At 45.2% G+C, this 19490-nt stretch overlaps 1 protein-coding gene across 2 annotated transcripts in view; it reads right to left on the bottom strand.

The window, feature by feature from the left end:
• Window positions 1-16565, bottom strand: part of OSBPL10 (oxysterol binding protein-like 10) — a 221625-nt gene extending 205060 nt beyond the window's left edge. For both annotated transcript variants that reach the window (XM_012720407.1, XM_004676357.2), the window contains exon 1: window positions 15601-16565. In XM_012720407.1, the coding sequence (XP_012575861.1) occupies window positions 15601-15878 (278 nt within the window). In that variant the 5' untranslated portion in view covers window positions 15879-16565. The remainder of the gene's footprint in view (window positions 1-15600) is intronic.
• Between the last annotated feature and the right edge of the window lie 2925 nt (window positions 16566-19490).

Here is a 19490-nt window from a genome sequence, read left to right as displayed (position 1 = left end):
TAGAGTGGGGAGCAGAACAGGCCAACTGACTAAGTACACTGCTGAGGGGAGCAGCGGGCAGGTCAGGAGAGGTCTGCCACACCATGTGGGTCACCACCAGGGCGGGGATTGAACTCATGCTGCAGTGGCTTTAGCTTCTTAGTGCTGTGCTTTAACCTGCTGCACCACCAGGGAGGGCCAAATCTGAACTTTTTTGATGAGCCCACCAGGTGTCTCGCCCAGGAGGGAGCTCCTGTTGCTGACCACTACTCCGCCCCATCAGTGTGCCAGCTCACATGGCCAGGTCTCCGTGAATAGCACACACTGGTGTATCAGAGAAAGAAGAAAGGACAATTGGTACCCTGAGAGAGCAAAATCCTGCATACCTGATTTCTCCCTCAAGAAAGAGCATCATGTGACTTAGCTTCCGAAGAACACTAAAATACGGTTCAGTAACAAAACATCTCCACTATGGCGCTGCAAGCAAGTATTTGAACCAAACTCCACTCCCCAAACCTTCGTCGAGTAGAGTTCAGGGCTGGCCCCAAGAATTCAGCCCATCTTCACACAAAAATTCCCACAACACAACCCCTCTGGTCTCTTTATTGAACAAAGCTTTTGCAACCAATTTAGAAGAAGTGTCACCATCATTCTAGATGAAAGAATTACATTACAAAGCTGTAGGTTTGAAAGGACTTACAAATGATAATTAACTAATTTTCCCATGCTGGAGTCAGAGGGAACAAGCAATACATTTCCTGTTCCATCCCATGTACAGGTGACAGAACCAGCTGACATTCATATAAGATGAAACAGAGAAACAACAGACACAAATCTGCCAAGCCTTTGGTTTAATGTTATGTTCATAGGCTGCAAATAAAACAGCGTTAGCTACGTACTGTACTGGTCAGGTCTTCATAGACACCAACAGATGCCACCAACTTCATCACAGTTGGTATCTGGTAGAACTGTCTACAAGTCCTTTATATCTATATTCCTGGGGCATCTCCCCCCCACCCGTCTGCATGAAGATTACAGCATGGCTTCCTGACCGGTTACTTTAAAAGACTAGAGAAAAGGAGACCTGAGTCTTTTCATTAGTACGTTACTATCTACTCTATTTAGCCAACAAGAATGTCCTAAATGCACCAAGGCTTTTTTTAAAGAAAGGCCAAAAAATTTTTATATTAAAAATTATAACATGATTTCAAAATTTACTGAAGTCATAAAAATTGTAACAAAGAACTATTATCCATGAGCTATTAACAGTTTACTAAACGCAACACTTTTTTTGTCTACATATACACAATTTTCCCTAAAGTATTTGAAAAAAGTTGCCAATATGATCTGAGACTAAGTTACCCCCAAATGAACCAGTTTACAAACAATAAGAGCAAATAATTAACACAGATCCAGCCCTATGATTTACAAAGCATATAAAAATTTCCATTTGACATAGTAATGGCATTTATTAGAAAAGAGGGCCCTCCCTGGTGGTGCAACGGGTTAAAGCACAGCGAAGCTAGCAGAAGCTGCTTCAGCTACTAGTTCGATGCCAGCCCCAGGAACTGACCCACACGAGCGCAGTAGACCTCTCCTGTCCTGCCAGCTGCTCCCCTCAGCAGTGTACTTTGTAGATCTACCTCTGTTCCCCACTCTATCTCTGGTGAATCCTCTCAGTGCACTTTGTAGATCTACCTCTGTTCCCCACTCTATCTCTGGTGAATCCTCTCACCACCCCTACTCCTCTGGCCTGTACCCCAGTTCTGAATGTAAATAAATCTTAAAAAAAATAAGTAAATCTTAAAAAAAAAAAAAAAAAGAATAAGTCTTGAAAAGAAAGTATCAGGTCAGTAATCTAGCTGTTACAAAATATATATCTTATCTGTAATGTTACAAAGGAATTTATAATTACAGTCTAAGAAACAAAGCAAAACAGAAAAAGGAAACAAACAAAACACTAAAAATACCAATAACTTTTCTACAATGCTAGAAAGGAAAAGGAAACAGTGCGTTAGATAAACAGAAATTCAAACAATTCCATGACACAAATTGCATTTTAGTCTCTTCCAAGTTAGGTCATGCTTTGCTTTTGTTTGAAACACCACTTCATCCAGACCAAAATTTGGTTTCACAGACACGAGTTCCCCTCTCTACTACACCAATTTGCTGACATATATCTTTATATAGGCTCCGTAGGAATGACTGCCTTGTAACTGAACATGAGGCAAAGTTGTGGAGTTTAGGTTTATTAAGATCATTTTCCAGCATCTCAGCCGACTCCAAAGGAGTCATGAAAACTGGTTTTACAGAAAAATTTCAGTACAGCTGACTCAGATTCAGCTATCAATTGTTTCCATATGCTTTGGGCTAAGGTATCAACTGCAGACTTCTCATTAAAGAGAAACACACACACAGTATACAGAAACCAGGCTAATAAAAATTAGTTGTGCTAATACAAAGATTAACACAAATATGAAATGCTTCTTAATAAATGTGACAGTGTTCTCTCACAGCACTTATCAAATAAACTGGCTTTTGCCCTGGTCAACACTCTAGGACCCACTACATGAGTCAGCTGAAAAATGCACCTGAAAAGTTCTGTACTGTGTGGTTAGCCCATGGGGGTCCGAAGGCCCATTGTAAGGTATTAGTAAAAGGATGCAACTCAGATACACAAGAATCCCAAAAGCCAAGTGCATTCTGTGAAAGTGTGACCCAATTTCAGCCAAAGAGCAGACCCACACTCTGCATTTAATGAATTGGGAGGCCTCCAGGTAATCAAAATTCATCTGTCAATTCTTACAAAGAGTCATAAGGCCAAAGAGCCTCTGGCAGCCGTAAAAGTCCAAGTGAAGGAAAGACAGCACTGGCGAGGAAAGTCATTAGAAGGGCCAGCCCTCACCACAGCAAGGAGCAAAGTTCTGAAAGCTCTAGAGATATGGCCCTAAAACAGCAAGGGTTTCTGAGGAGGAAAAGTCCACCAGACATCAAGGACCTACAGCTAGAGATTCTGCCCAAGTGAAAGCTATAAAATCACTCACTAAAATAGGGAGCCCCTTCTTTGGCAAGGTCAAGGCAGAGCAAAAGTAAGGGACACAAGAATAATGACCACCTTGCAGTGGAAGGAACAGGTGCTGGCTGACACACAGACAAAGGCCTCTGTGATCTCATCTATGACATGAAAGGCAGATCTCCAGGCTCTTTCCAGAGCAGCAGAAAAAAAAAAAACTTGCTTTGGGATCAGGTGCAAAACTGGCTCCACAGCTTACTCTGTGCAACCTAAGCCACGCCACGCTTCAGTTTCTGGATAGGTAAACTAGAGGTTTTGCCTGCATTAGTTAGGTTCATTTGACTATGGATAGTAGTTTTAAAAAGAGGTTTAATTCCTCCCCTGCCATCTTGGAAAATTCGGGAGGCGGGCAACTCAAGATGTGTGGAGTGACTCTGATCAACCAAGTCCTCAGAGGCCAGGTTTCCTCTTTGCTGATGGCCTTCATCCCAGTCATCACAAAGGCTCAAGACAGCTGCAGGAACACCAGCCACCAATGCCTCCATTCCAAGAGGAAAGGCAAAAAACAAGGGAGCCTGCAGAGAAGATTCCCGGAAACTGCTGCATAACAGCTCTGCTTATATCCAGAATAATTACACAACCATCCCCAGGTCCAAGGGGGAAGAGGGGTATAAATATAGCATTACCTAGGACAACCATGTCCTATGACAATAGAAGGGAGAATAGAGAGAACTGCCACAATGCCCCTCAATGTAATGGTTCACACATAGTGACTGATGCTCCTGGACCCACAAATGCATGCCTTTCCCTCCAGGAACACTGGTGGTGTACAGTCTGTGTTCTCAGTGGTTTACAAGCTCCTTTATGGTGTACCTTTCACAGCCTGGTCGACCTCTGACTCCTCTCTGGTCACACCCCACATATGACCTTCATTCCAGGCATACCAAACTTATCTGCTTCCATGCCCTCAGACCTCTGTCCCAGAGCCCTCTACCAGGGAAGCCCTCCAAGCTGTCATCTGCATGGTGAAGCCAGCTCTTCGGCATCTGATATCTTCCCACATCTGCCACTTTGCCTCCAGGTGGAGAAGTGGTCGCTCTTCATGCTGCTTCCTCTCCAGCTCTGACCCCGAGCTCCACAACCCATCGTGACAGCAGCTTGTTTCCAACTGCTCTCTATGTGGCAGTCCCTGCCTGAAGCCTAAGCTGCTTCTCGGTTGATCCCAACAATCCCCATTTTGCAGATAACGAAACTGAGTACAGAGAGGTGAAACGCTAGTCCAGGGTCACGTAGGTAGCAAGTCAACTCACCAGTCTAAATGCAGCTCACTGCTTGTTTTTGTAAAAGCTGTCCTGGGACATAGAAACAACTATTTGTTTACAATGAGGAGTTGAATAGTTGCCATGGAGCCTATGTAACCCACAGAGCCTAGAACATCAACTCTCTGGCCCTATGTTAAAAAAAAAAAAAATGTGCCCACCCATGGCTTAGACTGTCAGCTCCTTAAGACAGGGCCTATGCTTTTTCTTCTTGTGTCTCCCACATCTCACATGGTACTTGGCACAGACACAAAAGGTATTCAACAAATATGCGGGACATGAGCATTCCACCAGGCCTCATTAGCAGCTAAGAGGAGTGTGTCTGGGGGCTGCTGCCAGCTCACTCAGGACTTGGAATGTTTCCCAATTCTGTCCAGATTCCACTTAACAACCAAAGAGCCCAGGAGCACTGTCTTGTGGTTTTCCTGGCGTCGTCAGCTGCCCACCCCGGTTCTGGTGGGGTGACGACCACAGGCAAGGGGAGGGTCCACTGTAACCATCACCTAATCCACTGCACTCCCCTGAACAGAGCCCCCAGTGACACCCCTGTTGGGGAGAAGCTGAACTCCATTAAAAGGCAGGTGCCCAACCCCCAACACCAGTCTCCTAGTCACTAGTCCCATGACCGGCATTGCCGATAAACACTTAACACATCCTGGAAGACAGTTATTAAAAACTGATGTTGGTCACATTTCAACTTGTTATAGTTTCATCCAAATATTTATAGAAAGTGACTAGACCACATTAAAACAAAGAGCTCCCTAAAAACTACAATAAGGTAAAGTTATTTATGGCTCAAAAGCTCTCTTTGACCTTCAAAGAACAGACTTGCAACAAGGCTGCACACAGTGTTTCCTAATTTCATCATTAGTATTGACAGCATGGCATGAGGCACAAATACAGCACTTTCTTTCTGGGTTGTGACCGTATTCCATGCAGCCTGGGTTATCAAAAATCAAATTCTGGATGATTTTCTTTCTCATTCAGTCTTGGCCTGGCCCCAAATCGCATCAGTCAGGAGCCAGGCAGAGCTGCAAAAAGCCTCCCACATTTCCGGCATAATCATTTCAATCCTCCTTTCAGGACACAAAGGTGCTCATCTCTCCCTTCTTCCCAGACATTTCAAAAACCTTCCACTTTAACAGACTCTGTGGAATCACAGGTTGAGCTGTAAATGGAGATGATCGTTCACTATGCAAATCAAATAATTCACCACTTGAGCCCCCTCTAGGAGGAAGAAATCCTGCCTAAGTGCTAAGGCTGGGTCTCATCTGACCACCAGCCAGTCATGAGTATCCAAGTTCCTATCACTCTATCTGAAATACAAAGTTCCAGTAGGTTCCACAGAAGACCTACTGTGTGCTGAGCTCTCTGCTGGGGTCAGTGCTTGTAGCTGCCTCAGAAGAACACTACAGGGTTAGCATCATTTTACAGACGAGAAACCAAGGCCTAAAGAGTTACGTGACCCGCACAATGTCTGGCACATCAAGGCAGCCATGTTGAAAGAGTGAGGAAGTCTCCAGACTTTACCAGCCCCTCAGACTGCCCCTCTGGACACCATGCAACTCACATGAGAAAGAGGCAGAAGCTTTCCAGAGTTTTCCAGAAGCTCCCCGAGAGCAACGCCCAAGTAGGCAGAGAGGGGAAGCAACCAATCTGCTTATTTGAACTGGTTCAGCTACTCTAGAAAATTCATGGGGAATGTCTACATGCACCTGTATCCTATGATACCCTGAAACTCCAGGGCCAGGTATTCACCCAAGAGCAATGAAAGCATATATCTACCCTTTTACACAAACAGCGGCTTATTTCTAATAGCCAAAACTGGAAACCACCTAAATGTCCACAGGCGAATGGCTAATGAAATTCACAGAAGTCGATGCTACTTAATACCCAATAAATTGTGCACTACTTACACGCATAGCCACATGGACACACCTTAGAACATTAGGCTGAGCTAAACAGCAGAGTCTACAAAGAATGGCAGATCAGGATGGCTTAATTTATATGAAACCCGAGAACAGAATAAAGCTAAATTATGGTGGTAACAATCAGAAAGGGATTGTGGGTGAAGAGGAATCCGCTGGAAATAAGCACAAGTAAACTTCCTGAGGGAATGAAACATTCTGCCTCTTTTGGAACTGCGGTAAGCGGTTGTCAAAATCCACTAAAGAACACCTGAGACCTGTACATTTTTTTTGCATGTTAATTACACCTTTTCTAAAACATCCGCAGGCTAATGAGTCATTCTGACAATAAAATGTGAAACACTGATTATTACATGTGTACTTCCACAACTGGTTATTCGAGATTATTTGAAAGAAACACCAAAGAAATTCTGTTTTTCTCATTCAAGGAAATTAGGTTTATTCACTGGCATTAGAAACAATCTTCCTGCCAATATTACCTACCTTACATTTGCCCAAGGGCCTGTCTAGTAGACAGAGATGAATGAGTACATCAACTCTTCCTTACAAGCCCACTTACAGCCCTTGGGCAATAGCCTGCACCCTTCCGTGAGACAGATTTCTGTAGCCATGGTACCACTGAAGGGTGGGAAAGGTGGATGGGAATGGAGACAGGTATCCTAAGAACTACCTTAGAACCATGACTGTTTGGGAGGCTGTGACTGTCACCCTCCTTCTCTCCCCCAAGAGATGCTAACCCCTGGGACCTGTGAAAGTTACCTTTTAGGGTAAAGATGTTAGTTAGCATATGACCAAGGTGTGACTGAATTAGGGATTCTGAGATGGAGGTTGATCACAGATCATCTGGGTGAGCCCTCAGTGCAATCAAGGAAGGAGGCAGAGAGAGACTCAATACGCACATGAAGACAAAGGCAGTGCAGTTATCAACCAAGCCAACAGCCACCAGAAGCTGGAAGAAGCCAGAAATGAATCTTCCATTAGAGTATCCAGGAGAGCACAATCCTGCCACCACCATATTTTGGTCCAATGAAGATGACTTCAGACCTAAGGTCTCCAGAACCTGAGAATATAAATCTGATATCTTAAGCTAGCAAATTTGTTGTTAGCTGTTATAACAGCCAAGGGAAATAATACAAACTAGAAGCCATACACCCACTAAAGCTTCTCACACCAGCTCACTTTCCCAAATATTGAAACAAACTTCTAAGTATTCAAATCGGTAAAAATTATTGGTTTTCTGAAAGAAAGTATCAGAGAACATTCTCACAGCCTTGGGGTGGGTAAAGAAAGATTTCTGAAATAGGATTCAACATATCATCAAGAGAATACATTGAAAAATATGACTGCATTAAAATTCAGAGTTTGGGGCCCTCCCTGGTGGCGCAGCAGGTTAAAGCACAGCACTAAGAAGCTAAAAATCACTGCAGCATGAGTTCAGTCTCCAGCCCGGAGGTGACCCACATGGTGCGGCAGACCTCTCCTGACATGCCCGCTGCTCCCCTCAGCAGTGTACTTTGTCAGTTGGCCTGTTCTGCTCCCCACTCTGTCTCTGGTGAATCCTCTCACCACCCCTGCACCTCTGGCCTGTACCCTAGTTCTCTATGCATGAATAAATTTTTTTTTTAGTTCAGAGTTTCTGTTTGTAAAATACCAGCAAAAGATGACAAATGGCAAACCAAAAAGTGAAAGTATCTGCTTTATATATGCAGTAGCTGTGTGATAGGTACAAGTACCAATTGACAGATTCAAATCCATAATATATATTAAAAGCTCTTAGAAATCAATAAGAAAAAGGCTGATACCCAAATCTTTACATGGGCAATGGCCCTACTTAGCATTAATCTTTTAAAGCATGACATCCAAGTGAGCAATTGGCACATGAAAAAATATTAAACTTCATCAGTCATGAGGAAAAGGCAAATTAAAATCACAAAGATACCACCACACATCCCCTAGGAAAATTAAAATAAAAACAACAGACAATACCAAGTATGGTTGAAAATATGGTGCACCAAAATTCTCATTCACTTCTGCTAGGAACACTAATAGATACAACTACCTAGGACAACTCTCCAACAATATCTAATCAGCTTGATATCTGCAAACATCATAAACCCATCATTTCCACTCCTACCTATATACCTACAGAAATGCATACATGTGTTCTCCAAAACACACATCCATAAATTTCACAACAGTGCTTGCTATTCATAAGACAAAAACTGGGAAGGATTCAAGTATCAATCTACCACAACATAAATGTGTTTAACAGATTCACACAATAGAATACAAACAGCAGTGAGAACAAACGAACCCTAACTACACAGAGCAAAAGAAAAAGTTCACAAAAATAAAGAAGCCAGACACAAAAGATCATACACTATATCATGAAGTTCAGAAAGAGGTGTAACTAAACTGGAAGGAGAAAGGTAAATACCAGGTAATCTCACTCGGATGAGGAACATACATATCTGTATCTATACTGTGTACCTATGTCTATGGATAGATATACATATAAGAGAGAGAAGAAAAACAAGGTTGACAAAACTAAATCAAACAAAACAAATGCTAGTAATAGAATTGCAGAATTGAGGCTACTTGAGGGGGAGGGAGAGTGGAGGTAGGAACGCACCAGAGAGGGGCCTAATGGCCTAGGGTTAGATTCTAGAGTGCTGAGATGGCGGGGTGCTGTGGTGACATGCATCCGAGGAGGTGTGAACCTACTTCTCTGAGTCCAATACAGTGTTGTAAACTAACGTTACCTCAATGAAGAAAATAAAAAAGAGGCCTAATTAATCTAGGAGAAGGCCAGAGCAGTAAACGTACAAACTTTGTGGGTTTGTGCCAGAAGAGGATGGGGTGGAGTGGCTGTTCTTTCTTCCTTCTGTGCTCTGTTTATTTAAAATCACTGAACTATATACACTTGCAAATTGTATACCTTTGAACACAGGTGAGCCATCAAATTTACTTAATAAAACTCAGTTACTCAGGGGTATCCCCAGCGGCCCAGAAGTTGAAGTCTCGGTGCTTAAAACTACTGCCAGCCAATGTAGCACAAGTTCAATCCCTGGCCAGGGAGGTCTCCAGAATCAACATAGCGCAACAGACTTCTCATGTCTTTCCCACTGCTCCCCTCAGCAGTATATTTCAGTGGATCTGCCTACTCTGCACCCCACTCTGTCTCTCTGCACCTCTGCCCTACATCCCAGTTCTTGTATGTATAAATATATCTCTAAAAAAAAAAAATCCGTTATTCTGAGATGACGTAAAAATGCACACACAGCTCCTCTTTTTCTCAATAATTTTTTTCAAACTGCAAAGAAAACGTAACTTTACCTTAGGTGAGAAAAAATGGAAACCCATAATCCTACTAACCAAGGAAAACCATGGTAACCATTTGGCAAAATCTCCTCAAAATGGGGAGGAAGGTGTAGATCCTATAGGAAGTGGTTAACACAAAGCAAGTGCTCAATAAATATTTTGAACCATAAGTGAGTAAATCTATTATAAACTGTTTCATACTCTAGGCAACCAACCCTTCATTACTGCTGACAATCAAGCAACCTAGAGTCCCTAAAGGATTTAAGTGTGCAGGCCCAGAACAATCTGGCAACATTGACAAAGATGTATGAATGCTTCCTAAGAACATGGAGACAAGACATAAAACATGGAGCACCAATTGCCTGTAAAATTAATACCATACTCAAAAAGCTGCATTTTAATTCAGTGTAGTTCTAAAAGCTAATCTAAAGCCCCAATGACTTTTTTTTCTTTCCAAGTTTCAGGTATTTATTAATCAGTGTAAACCCAATATGATACACCAACATGACTTTCCGTCCTAGAGGGGAAGTCTTGCCTGGTTAACGGGAGTTGTGTGGAGTTTCTGGAAGTCCACTGTCAGCACATTCATAGTGAAATATTTAGGCATCTGGACGTTCTTCCTTCAGTCTGCAGTCATCTACATTCACTGAGTAGAACTTGTATTGCTCACTGGGGCCCAATTTGTTCCAGGTTCTGGTTTATTCTTTCTGTCCAGCTGACACCTGGATTGAGCAGAGCCAGACACAAGACATGCAGTGCTGCTCCAGCCCCTCTGACTCCCACAAATAAAAAGTGGGGGACCAAGCTGGGATGCTTCTTGGCCTGTTTGGGGGTCTGGCGGAGCAGGGTAACAAGACAGGCCTTGGGCCAGGAAGGAGAAAAGACCAAACCTACAAGGCCCAACACTAAGTCTCTCCCCAGTGACTGCTAAATGGGCAAAGGAGCCCCCAAGCCCTGGGAAATCAGGGCTAATGACTAAACTCTGCATTCTCAAAGCAGATGCAGGCAAAAATAAACCCTGAATATTTGATCACTAAAGGCCCACACTGGGTGTTTGCAGAAAGCTGCTCAGGTCAGGGTGACCACAGCACAAGAAATGTCGTACTCCCTAAGCCAGAAACAAAGACTAAGGGTTGCAAACAGCAGGGCAAGTGATAAACACAGTAACCAGAGGACAAGGCAATGAGCAGGTACAGAAACAAGAATTCCAATATTAATAGCTAACATGGGCCAAATTAAATACTAGTTTTGATCTCCTCTGTCACTCATTGGTTTTCTTATTCATTCAATAAAATTAGCAAACCCTTATTATTTACTATATTGTGATCTAAACCCCTGAGGTAGAGCAGTGAGCAAGGCAGACAAAAATATTCTATGCCTTCAGGGAGTTACAGGAAGTGCCAAGACACAAAAAAGTAAAATACAGAGAATGTCAAATGGGAGTTAAGTGTTAATAGAGTAAAATTAAGCAGGGAATGAGATCCCGTCTAGAGGTTGAAGAAGGGGACTTAGTTACTTCCCAAAAAGATGTCAATGTTTGGCTTCCAGTTTTAACGTGATCCCTTTAAAAAGGAAGTCATCATCTCCTCTCCAAAGAACTGTTATAATTATGTTAAAGTGGCCCCAGAGCAACTACAGCATTCAGAAAGTAAGAAAACCAAGGATTTTATGGACCAGAAAGAGTCCATTTGAGAAGGGACAAATTGAAGATCCAGTAATAGCCACTCCTCCGGATCCTGCACTGCACAATTCTCAGTCCATATACACCAGTATCTTCTTTTAATCCTCACAGCCAACTAATGAGAAGGCTAACATCCTCTTTACCATTTAAGGGACGAGAAAATGGAAGCACAGAGCAATTAAGAATCTGGCCCAAGGTAACTCTTGTGCTAAATGTTGGTATCTGTTGGGATTTGACCCAGAGTCCACACGCTCATACTTTTTAAATAAATGTTCACTGATGGGCTGAAGTTTCCTTGTGCCAATGCTTGTTTCTTTTACCCTACTGAAGATCTCCTTTTCAGTACTTTACTTTTTTCAATGCCACCAATCATCAAAAAAGGAAGAATGGGTCCATATTGGCACTGTCTTCTTTTCTCAAACCATAAAAGTGGATGGCAATGAACTATTTAAACACCTCAACTATTTAAACACCAGTTCCTGGATCCAATTAAAAATTACTTTCTTAGGGTCCTCCATGGTGGCACAGCGGCCTGGAGTGCCACACTGAGAAGCTAAGCCAAGCCGTGGCCACTTCAGTGCGAGTTCGATCCCCATCTCAGAGGTGACCCACATGGCACAGCAGACCTCTCCTGTCTCCCCCACTGCTCCCCTCAGCCATGTACTTTGTCAATCCCCACTCTGTCTCTGGTGAATCTTCTTGCCCCTGCACCTCTGGCCTGTATCCCATTTCTGGATTCATAAATAAACAAAATCTTTAAAAGAAATTACTTTCTCAGAGTTGCATTTTAGGCTCAATAGCTCTAAAACAAAGAAGAGTTGAACATTGCCAATTTCTATCAATAGGTGTCATCTCAAACTGAACACAGCCCAGGGAAAATTGATTGTCCCACATCACACACACACATTCTTCCCCTATGACTCCCATCTCCACCACAGATACCTCAACCTACCAGTTTTTCAAGCCTACAAACATGAGTTTTCCTTGAGCCCTCTCTTTCTCGCACTGCCACATCCAATCACTTAGTACTTTCTGTCCTTTCCATTCCAAATGAGTTCTTTCCTCTATTGCTCTTGTCCTTCCAGCCCAAAAAGCTAGCCTCACTTGCCCAGATGACTGTGATGGGCTCCTAATTGGTCTCCGCCTCCCAATCCTGCCCCTTGAAAAATCTCATCTCCGCACCTTAGCCAGAGCAAACTATTTAAAGCATACACCACACAGTGGCACCTCCCTGCCTAAAGTCCTCTGGGCAACAGGAACACCGTCTTAAACTCTGTTCCTGCAGTCTACCAGGCGCCCTGTGATCTGCACTGGCCTGCCTCCCCAGCTCTTGGAGTTCAGTCCTCCCTTCACTCCATATGAAAATCTGAAAGATGACTGGAACAGTAGTGCTCTAGATTAGAAAACCACACATTGAACAAAAGTGAAGGATGAGATAATAAATATATTTAAAAAGTGGAAAATGAGACTAGCAATAAGGATACTACATTCAGACAAAAAGATTTCCATGAATACTTGCCTTCACTTCATCTTTCAAAAAACTTGTTATCATCTTCGTAAACAATTGCCACTTCCTGAAATGTTTTTATCCGTTTGTTTAGATGCATTTACTCTTTAACATCATCCTTAAAAATCTATACCATGCCATTTATATCTGAAATTTTTTTAGAGAACTATAATATAATAATGAAAGAGCCCTCAGTGCATATTTTCCCCCTGTCTGATGATGTCACATTCTCTGGGGCAGAGAGAGTGAGCCATGTGTCCCAGGGAGTGTCCCCTGAGTGTCCCACAACAAGTTTCTATAACCTTTATGTCATTAATTTGTGTTCTGACATAAAATGCCTTCCTAAGAGCTTAGTGATGGAGCTCACAGTAGAATTTGATACTGAGTATTAACATAAAAGTTTTACAACAACTTGCAGAGATAAAGGGGACACCAGAGTAAACACTACTACTTGATGACTGGTGTTAAATCCTGGGAGCTAGTAAAGGGCGTTAGGTAGCCCAGGAAGACTCACCAAAAACTTTGGGCAGGAGATTCTTCATTACCAGCAGACAACTTAAACTGTCACGGAGGATGCCAAGAGGCATCAAATGAAGGCAACATGAATTGCTTACTCCACCTATTTGCACTAAGGCATTCCCTGGACTAGGGAAGTGTGGGCTCCTTTTACTTTTCAATTCACATCTGCCTGTTACAGCATGAGAAGATGCCCATGTGTTTTATTCACTGGCATAGTGAGGACAAGCCAAACAATGCCTGCCACACAGTAGGTCCTGAATAAATACCGTAATGAACAACTGAGTGTGTTTTCAAGGTTTCCCTGTTTACTGCCTTCCCTCTTCCTTTTCATAAATCTAGATGTCCCTTTATTAGATCCCTTTCTAAGAAAACTTGTGAAAGAAAAGTAGCAAACACATGGCCATCAAACAGCTTCTGCGTGCACTAAACGGACCCTAAGCCACAGTTCAGAGGACAAGGAGGTGGAAGACACAGATTCTGACACTGAACATTAGTCATGAGAAAAGAGAGAAGCTTTTCCAGTTGGAAATAACTTCAACCACTGAGAGTCTACTGTGGCAAGAATAAATATTAGCTGGCAGCTATAAACTGCAATAAACAAATTCAATAAAGATGTAATCTCAGTAGTGTACACAGTACCACATTTCACCTCTGTAGCCTGCAATCATGTAGGTATTTGTGTTATTACTGCTATTATTATTTATTAAGTTTGCCTTTTCTCAATCTGGCCTCCAAAATACCCCAGTGGATTTAAAATTATTCAAAAAGCACGTGTTACTCCAATTCCTCCCAAATCCACTATAAAGAATAAATCCTTTAATATACACTGCAGGTAAAAATACCATCCTCAAGTAAAATAACTGTAATCCAGAGCAAAGCTCTGCTGGCCTCATAATCTACTTGGGAAAAAGTATTAAAAATGATTGTCCAATACACAAATAAAATTCTGTCACTGACAAGGTAACCTGAGGTGCTATTAACAAGACACAATTACCAAGATGACAAATCATATTGTGTCATGTCTCTTTCATCTTTCACACACTACCTATTTTTTCAGCTTTCAAGAACTGAAGAGGGAAAAGGTAAGGCAAGAGCAGACACTGGGGATATTTTGAGAAATAAAAAGATTTAAAAGTACAACTTCTACTAACATAGTAGCAGATCTCCAAGGAAACGCAGGCAGCTGGGAACGTTCTCTACCTATAATATCAAGATAGAAACACTGGTTCCCATACTTAAGCAGTCATCTTCCTGGTTGGATTCCATGTTTCAGCTGGAAGCAATCTAAACATTTCCAAACAACCTACAAGGAGAAATGGCCAGGTAATCTAATCCAACCAGCAGAGATCAGCAAGAGCTCGCAGAGTGCAGTTCAAACCTCACAAGCATCCTTAAGAGCCCCTGGTCCTAACATCTAAGGGGTATTAAAGGTAGGACAAAAGATTTCAACAACCTCTTCAAAAAGTCCCACGGTGGTAGCATGGACATTTGTATTTCCTTCTGGTTTATTTTAGAAAACCAAAGTAAAACTATAAACTGCGGCGTTTCACACATCTGCTCCTTTCCAGTTGGCCTCATTAGTCCAAACACTACCACCAACTCAAGTGCCCTGGGAGTTCCTTCACACAATATCCCCATCTTTACACGTGTCCATTACTAGGCTTCCCAACAGCGAGAGCACAAGAGCAGAGAACTTCAAAAGGCACCTAAAGGGGCAAGATAAAATAATAACAAAATGACACTGTAATGTAAGTAGCAGACTGCCCATTTCCAAGGGGGAGTGGGCGGTAAAGAAAAAGAAAACTAAACTTCTGTTGCAGTGATGGAGGTGCCAAGCCACCAACTGCAGAGGGGGTAGCAGGCTCGCAGGAAGGCACAGAGGCTAAGTGGCAGATTTCTGTTACTGGTGATGTAAAGTTTCGCATTAACTGTGTTAGGGATTATTGCCGTGATGTATTAACGCTTATCCATCCAAGCGTAAAGCACGCCCCCTCTGTCTCCCTTTCTCAGCTATTCAGGGGTGCTGGAAGCCGCTAGCAGGCCCGGCCCGGGGACCAGCGCGTTCCTCTTGCTTCTCCAGTCCCTGCAGGTGCCAGCACAGACAAAAACCCAGGGCTTTTGCTTCCCTCTCTGCCGCTGTGGTGCGGTCCTGGGTGGGGTCACTACGCACCCCGAGCTGGTCATTCCACCTGGAGAGGGACAGGGAAGCAAGAAGGGCACCCGTGCGGAAGCAACACCCCGTTTGCCAGTGGCACAATCGCGCGCGCACACACTCACACACACTGAGCGGCGCCGGGAGGGGCGCGCAGTGGCGCGGGCGGCGGGCGCGTTACCTGTTCTGCCAGCCCTGGAGAAGGTTGGTGTATTTGCTGAGCACGCCCTCGAGCGCCGGCTCCTTCCTGCGGCCACCTCCTCCGGACGGGCTAGCAGCCACCGAGCCCGGACTGCTGCGGCTGCCCCCGCCGCCAAGCCCGGCCGCCACCGACCGGCTGGAGACCCCCCGGCCCGCCAGGGAGCAGGAGGGCGAGGAGCCCGCCGAGGTGGCGCGGCTGCTGCTGCGGCTGCTGCTATTGCTGCCCCCGCCGTCTGCGCCCTGGGCCGCCCTCTCCATGGTCCGTGCGCGCCCGGGACGCGGGTGCCCGCCGCGGTGGCGGCCGCAGCGCTGGAGCTCCTGGCGCAGCGGCGGCGACTGCTGCTGCTACGGCCTCGGGCCCCCGGCCGCGCGTGGCTGTTCCAAATCCCCGGGAAATGCCTGACTCATACAGGAGGAAGAGGAGGAGGCGAAGGAGAGCTGGGAAAGAAGCCAAGCGGGCTGGATGCAGCTGCGGCCGCCCCTCCTCCTGCCGCGGCCCCAGCCCGGGCCCCTCCCTCCGCACTACTTTCCACGGCAAGTTCCGAGCCGGTGGCGGTTTCGTGAGCAGCCCTCCGATGCCTCCTCCGCTTCTTTCCCGGCCCAGCGGCCGCTCCGACGCGGGGGCCGGGGGCGCCCCCGGGCACCGATCCGCAGAGTGGGCACGCCCTGAATCCACGCCCTGTCACCCTTCGCGTTCCTTCTGCCGCCCCCTCTCGGCTCTGAAGGGGCAAAAGGGAATCTCCGCGCGTCACCCCTGCCCCCTACCCACCTCGGGACTTGGAGGGAGGGGCGGCCCCACCCACCCAGTCCACCCGGATATGGACCCGCCCCGCCTAACCCAGACGCACGCACACACGGTCCCTCTGTGCCGCACCCCGACTGGGCCACACGCGTACACTGTAACCTGAAAATCCACCTCCCAGACCGAGCAGAGTAACAGGACAGTGAGGTCCTCCGGGTTCTCCGGCGCGGGGGGTGGGGGTGGGGCCGAGGGGGGGGGGGTTGGGCCAGTGATTCTCTCTGTCAACTGGCCCTGAGCTTTCTCACGCGGCGGAGTTATGAGAAATGCTTAAGAACACCAGAGCCCGACCAGAGTGAGGCGAGAGAACGCGCAGGTTTCTGCACGTGCTTTCTTAAATCGAGTGTTCTAGGCGCTGCACTTGCCTCACCCTGATCCCCCACACATAAACCTGTCGGGTCCGAGCCAACCCGGTGTTGTCATATAGCACCAAGCACCTGAGAACCAGACTAGTGGCTGGGATTGTTGAAGGCAAAGGAAATCAACAGATATTTACAACACAATGAAGGAGTCTCTGTGGGTTTTAACTTCTGCCCCCCCACCCCCATCCCAAGATAAAGTGAGAGGCAACCATGTGTCTAAATCTGAAATTGTTGCTCCTTAGCAAAAGCAAATAGGTGGGTTGCGCCTTCACAACCCCTGCAATAATTTCTGTGGTCATAAAAATTCAAGGTAATAAGGAAGTTTCTAACATTACCTAGAGGAGTTCAGGTACACAGTGAAGACAAAGGCTGATGGGGTGAGAGGTGATCCCTAGCCAAATGATCTGCAAGCCCATGAAACAGATAAATAATTCAACAGGTTAAAAAAAAGATTCTAAATGGAGTAGAGTCAGTTCTCAAGGGAACTGTTCCCCCAAGCATTTAGATCACATTCTTTCAGGGAACTCCCAAAAGTGATTCAGCTCTAGAAATTTTCATCAAGAAATTTCTGAGACTGCCGAGAAGGGGTACTAGGTGTTGTTGGGAGTGACTAAAGATTTACTGACAAGGATTGAATTAGGGTGGTAAAGAATTGAGCCTTGCATCCAAGCTTGATAAGGTGGTAATAAACTGACCTTGCATCCGGGATGGGACTAGTTGAAGGTGACAACGAACTGGGCCTCACATCAAGGACACAGCGATGAGTCACCTCTTTGAAATCTGAGCTTAGGGCCTATATAAGAGACCCTTCCCCCTAACTGAGTTGGCAGTAGCTGCGGACCCTACTCTAGGGGCTCCATCTCAGCTGCTGCCTCGGAGCAATAAACTCTGCTTGCTCAGCCTTTCTGCCTCCGTCTTTCTTTCCTGTCTCCGCCGGTCACAGAAGCCGGGACAAAACAGGTGTAACTAAAGAAAGTTCACTCAAAGGAGACTATGCTAGAAAGGAACAATATTGCAGCCAGAAATTTGCTAATCTCTCAGGTTGATTTTTTTTTTCACCTGAAAAATGGAGCTAGGAATTCTGTAACAGAGTGGTCCCTAGGAAAAAGGGAAGTTCCAGGTTCCCTGCCCCACCCAGAAGGAGGGTGGAGCTGAGCTGAGAAAAAAGGAGAGAAGACGAGGGAGAAGAAGAAGAGAATGAAGCAGGATGGAGACCCAGGAGACCTGAGGAAGCCACATGGAGCAGCAAGCATGTGATGAAGAAACCGTGCTTGTTTTCGTGACCCTGGACTGGTTAAGGCAGATGTGGGTGAGAGACCTGTAGGGAGGTGACTATGGCAGTGTTTATATTGATTTTGATTGTGCTCTTTTCCTCCCAGATTTGTCTGGCCATTTCTGACCCTTTTCCATGGGTCCTGGCCAGAAGGTGCTTTAGTCTTGTGGCGACTTTCAGGCCTTGCTTTGGGCCAGTCCCTTTTGGGTTGACTTTTGCCCACGAGGGGATGGGTCACTTCAGGTGTTTGATTTAGAAGTTATATTCTTTGTGTTCCGTATTGTATATTTACTGTATTAAAGTCCCTTTTCATTAAAGTTTTATATGTTTTGTCTTGTTGCGGTGGATGGCAGAACCCACTTAGAGCAGGCAGGTTTTTTGGGGCTACAGGGGTGCCTCTCTCCCCCTGTCCTCTAACAGAATTGAGGTGCCCTATAACAGATTTTGTCCTATAACAATTCTACTGACTGTGATGAACTATGTGAGAAAATATATGTGTACAAATATTTTCTGCCTCTTCCTATGGCATGAGTAGCTTCCCTCCACATTAACCTCAGGCTTGGTCATGGACTTGCTGTAGCAGTGGAATGTGAACAGATACAATATATGCCTCTTTCAAACATAAACTCGAAAAGCTTCAGTGATGGGACACAAACGAGGGCAAGGGACACTGGGCTTCACTCCTCCATATCCTCACAATTGTAACAGCAAAGTCAACAACCCCTGAAAGATAAACCAATGACTTCTGCACACATCAGGAGCCCTGGTCTCCTGGAGAGGGGTGGGAAAAGCTGTAATTAAACTGTGTTTGCTGTCACACCAGGCACTACAACTCAGAGGAAGGACAGGTGGCTGCTGGGCCAAGGCAGCTCTGCTTATTGTTGACTCAGGAGCACGCACCACATGGGGGATGTTGGAGATCCAACACTGCATGAAGGAGGTACTCTGCTACAGAACTCTAGGCGCAGAAGCGCAGAGTGATTATTGGGTTGAGCTTGTCCGCAATCTAGAGTAGTTGGAGCCTGAGCCTGAGGGAAACTCAGCTCAGATGGCCTTTGTGTCCTCCCAGGAGAGGTTACTGCCTGCAGCCTGAGGCTGTAACATCCCAAACACCTGCCTTATCCCATCAACAGCCAAAAGCAAGACCACCAAATGTTTTCACTAACAAGAGCTTAAGCACACCTGGTCTTAACAGAAGCAAGCTTTTTGGGTAAGGCTCCATACTAGAAAGCAAAGAGAACAATTCCTGATTCTTGGCCCTATCTTGATGACAGCACTCAGCAATACTGCATATAGTGCTCAAGCACAGCCTAGAGGTTGAGGCTGGTAGAAGATTATATGAGAAACGCATAGTCTAAAGAGTTGGCCTAGGGGAAGGAGTAGCTGTGGGCCCACCACAAACTCAGGAACTCACAGCAGGGTAGGAAGCCTGATCC

Source organism: Condylura cristata, unplaced genomic scaffold, assembly GCF_000260355.1.
Source record: "Condylura cristata isolate star-nosed mole 26May11 unplaced genomic scaffold, ConCri1.0 scaffold00004, whole genome shotgun sequence".
Classification (NCBI taxonomy): Eukaryota; Metazoa; Chordata; class Mammalia; order Eulipotyphla; family Talpidae; genus Condylura; species Condylura cristata.
This window is presented reverse-complemented; position numbering and strand designations above follow the sequence as displayed.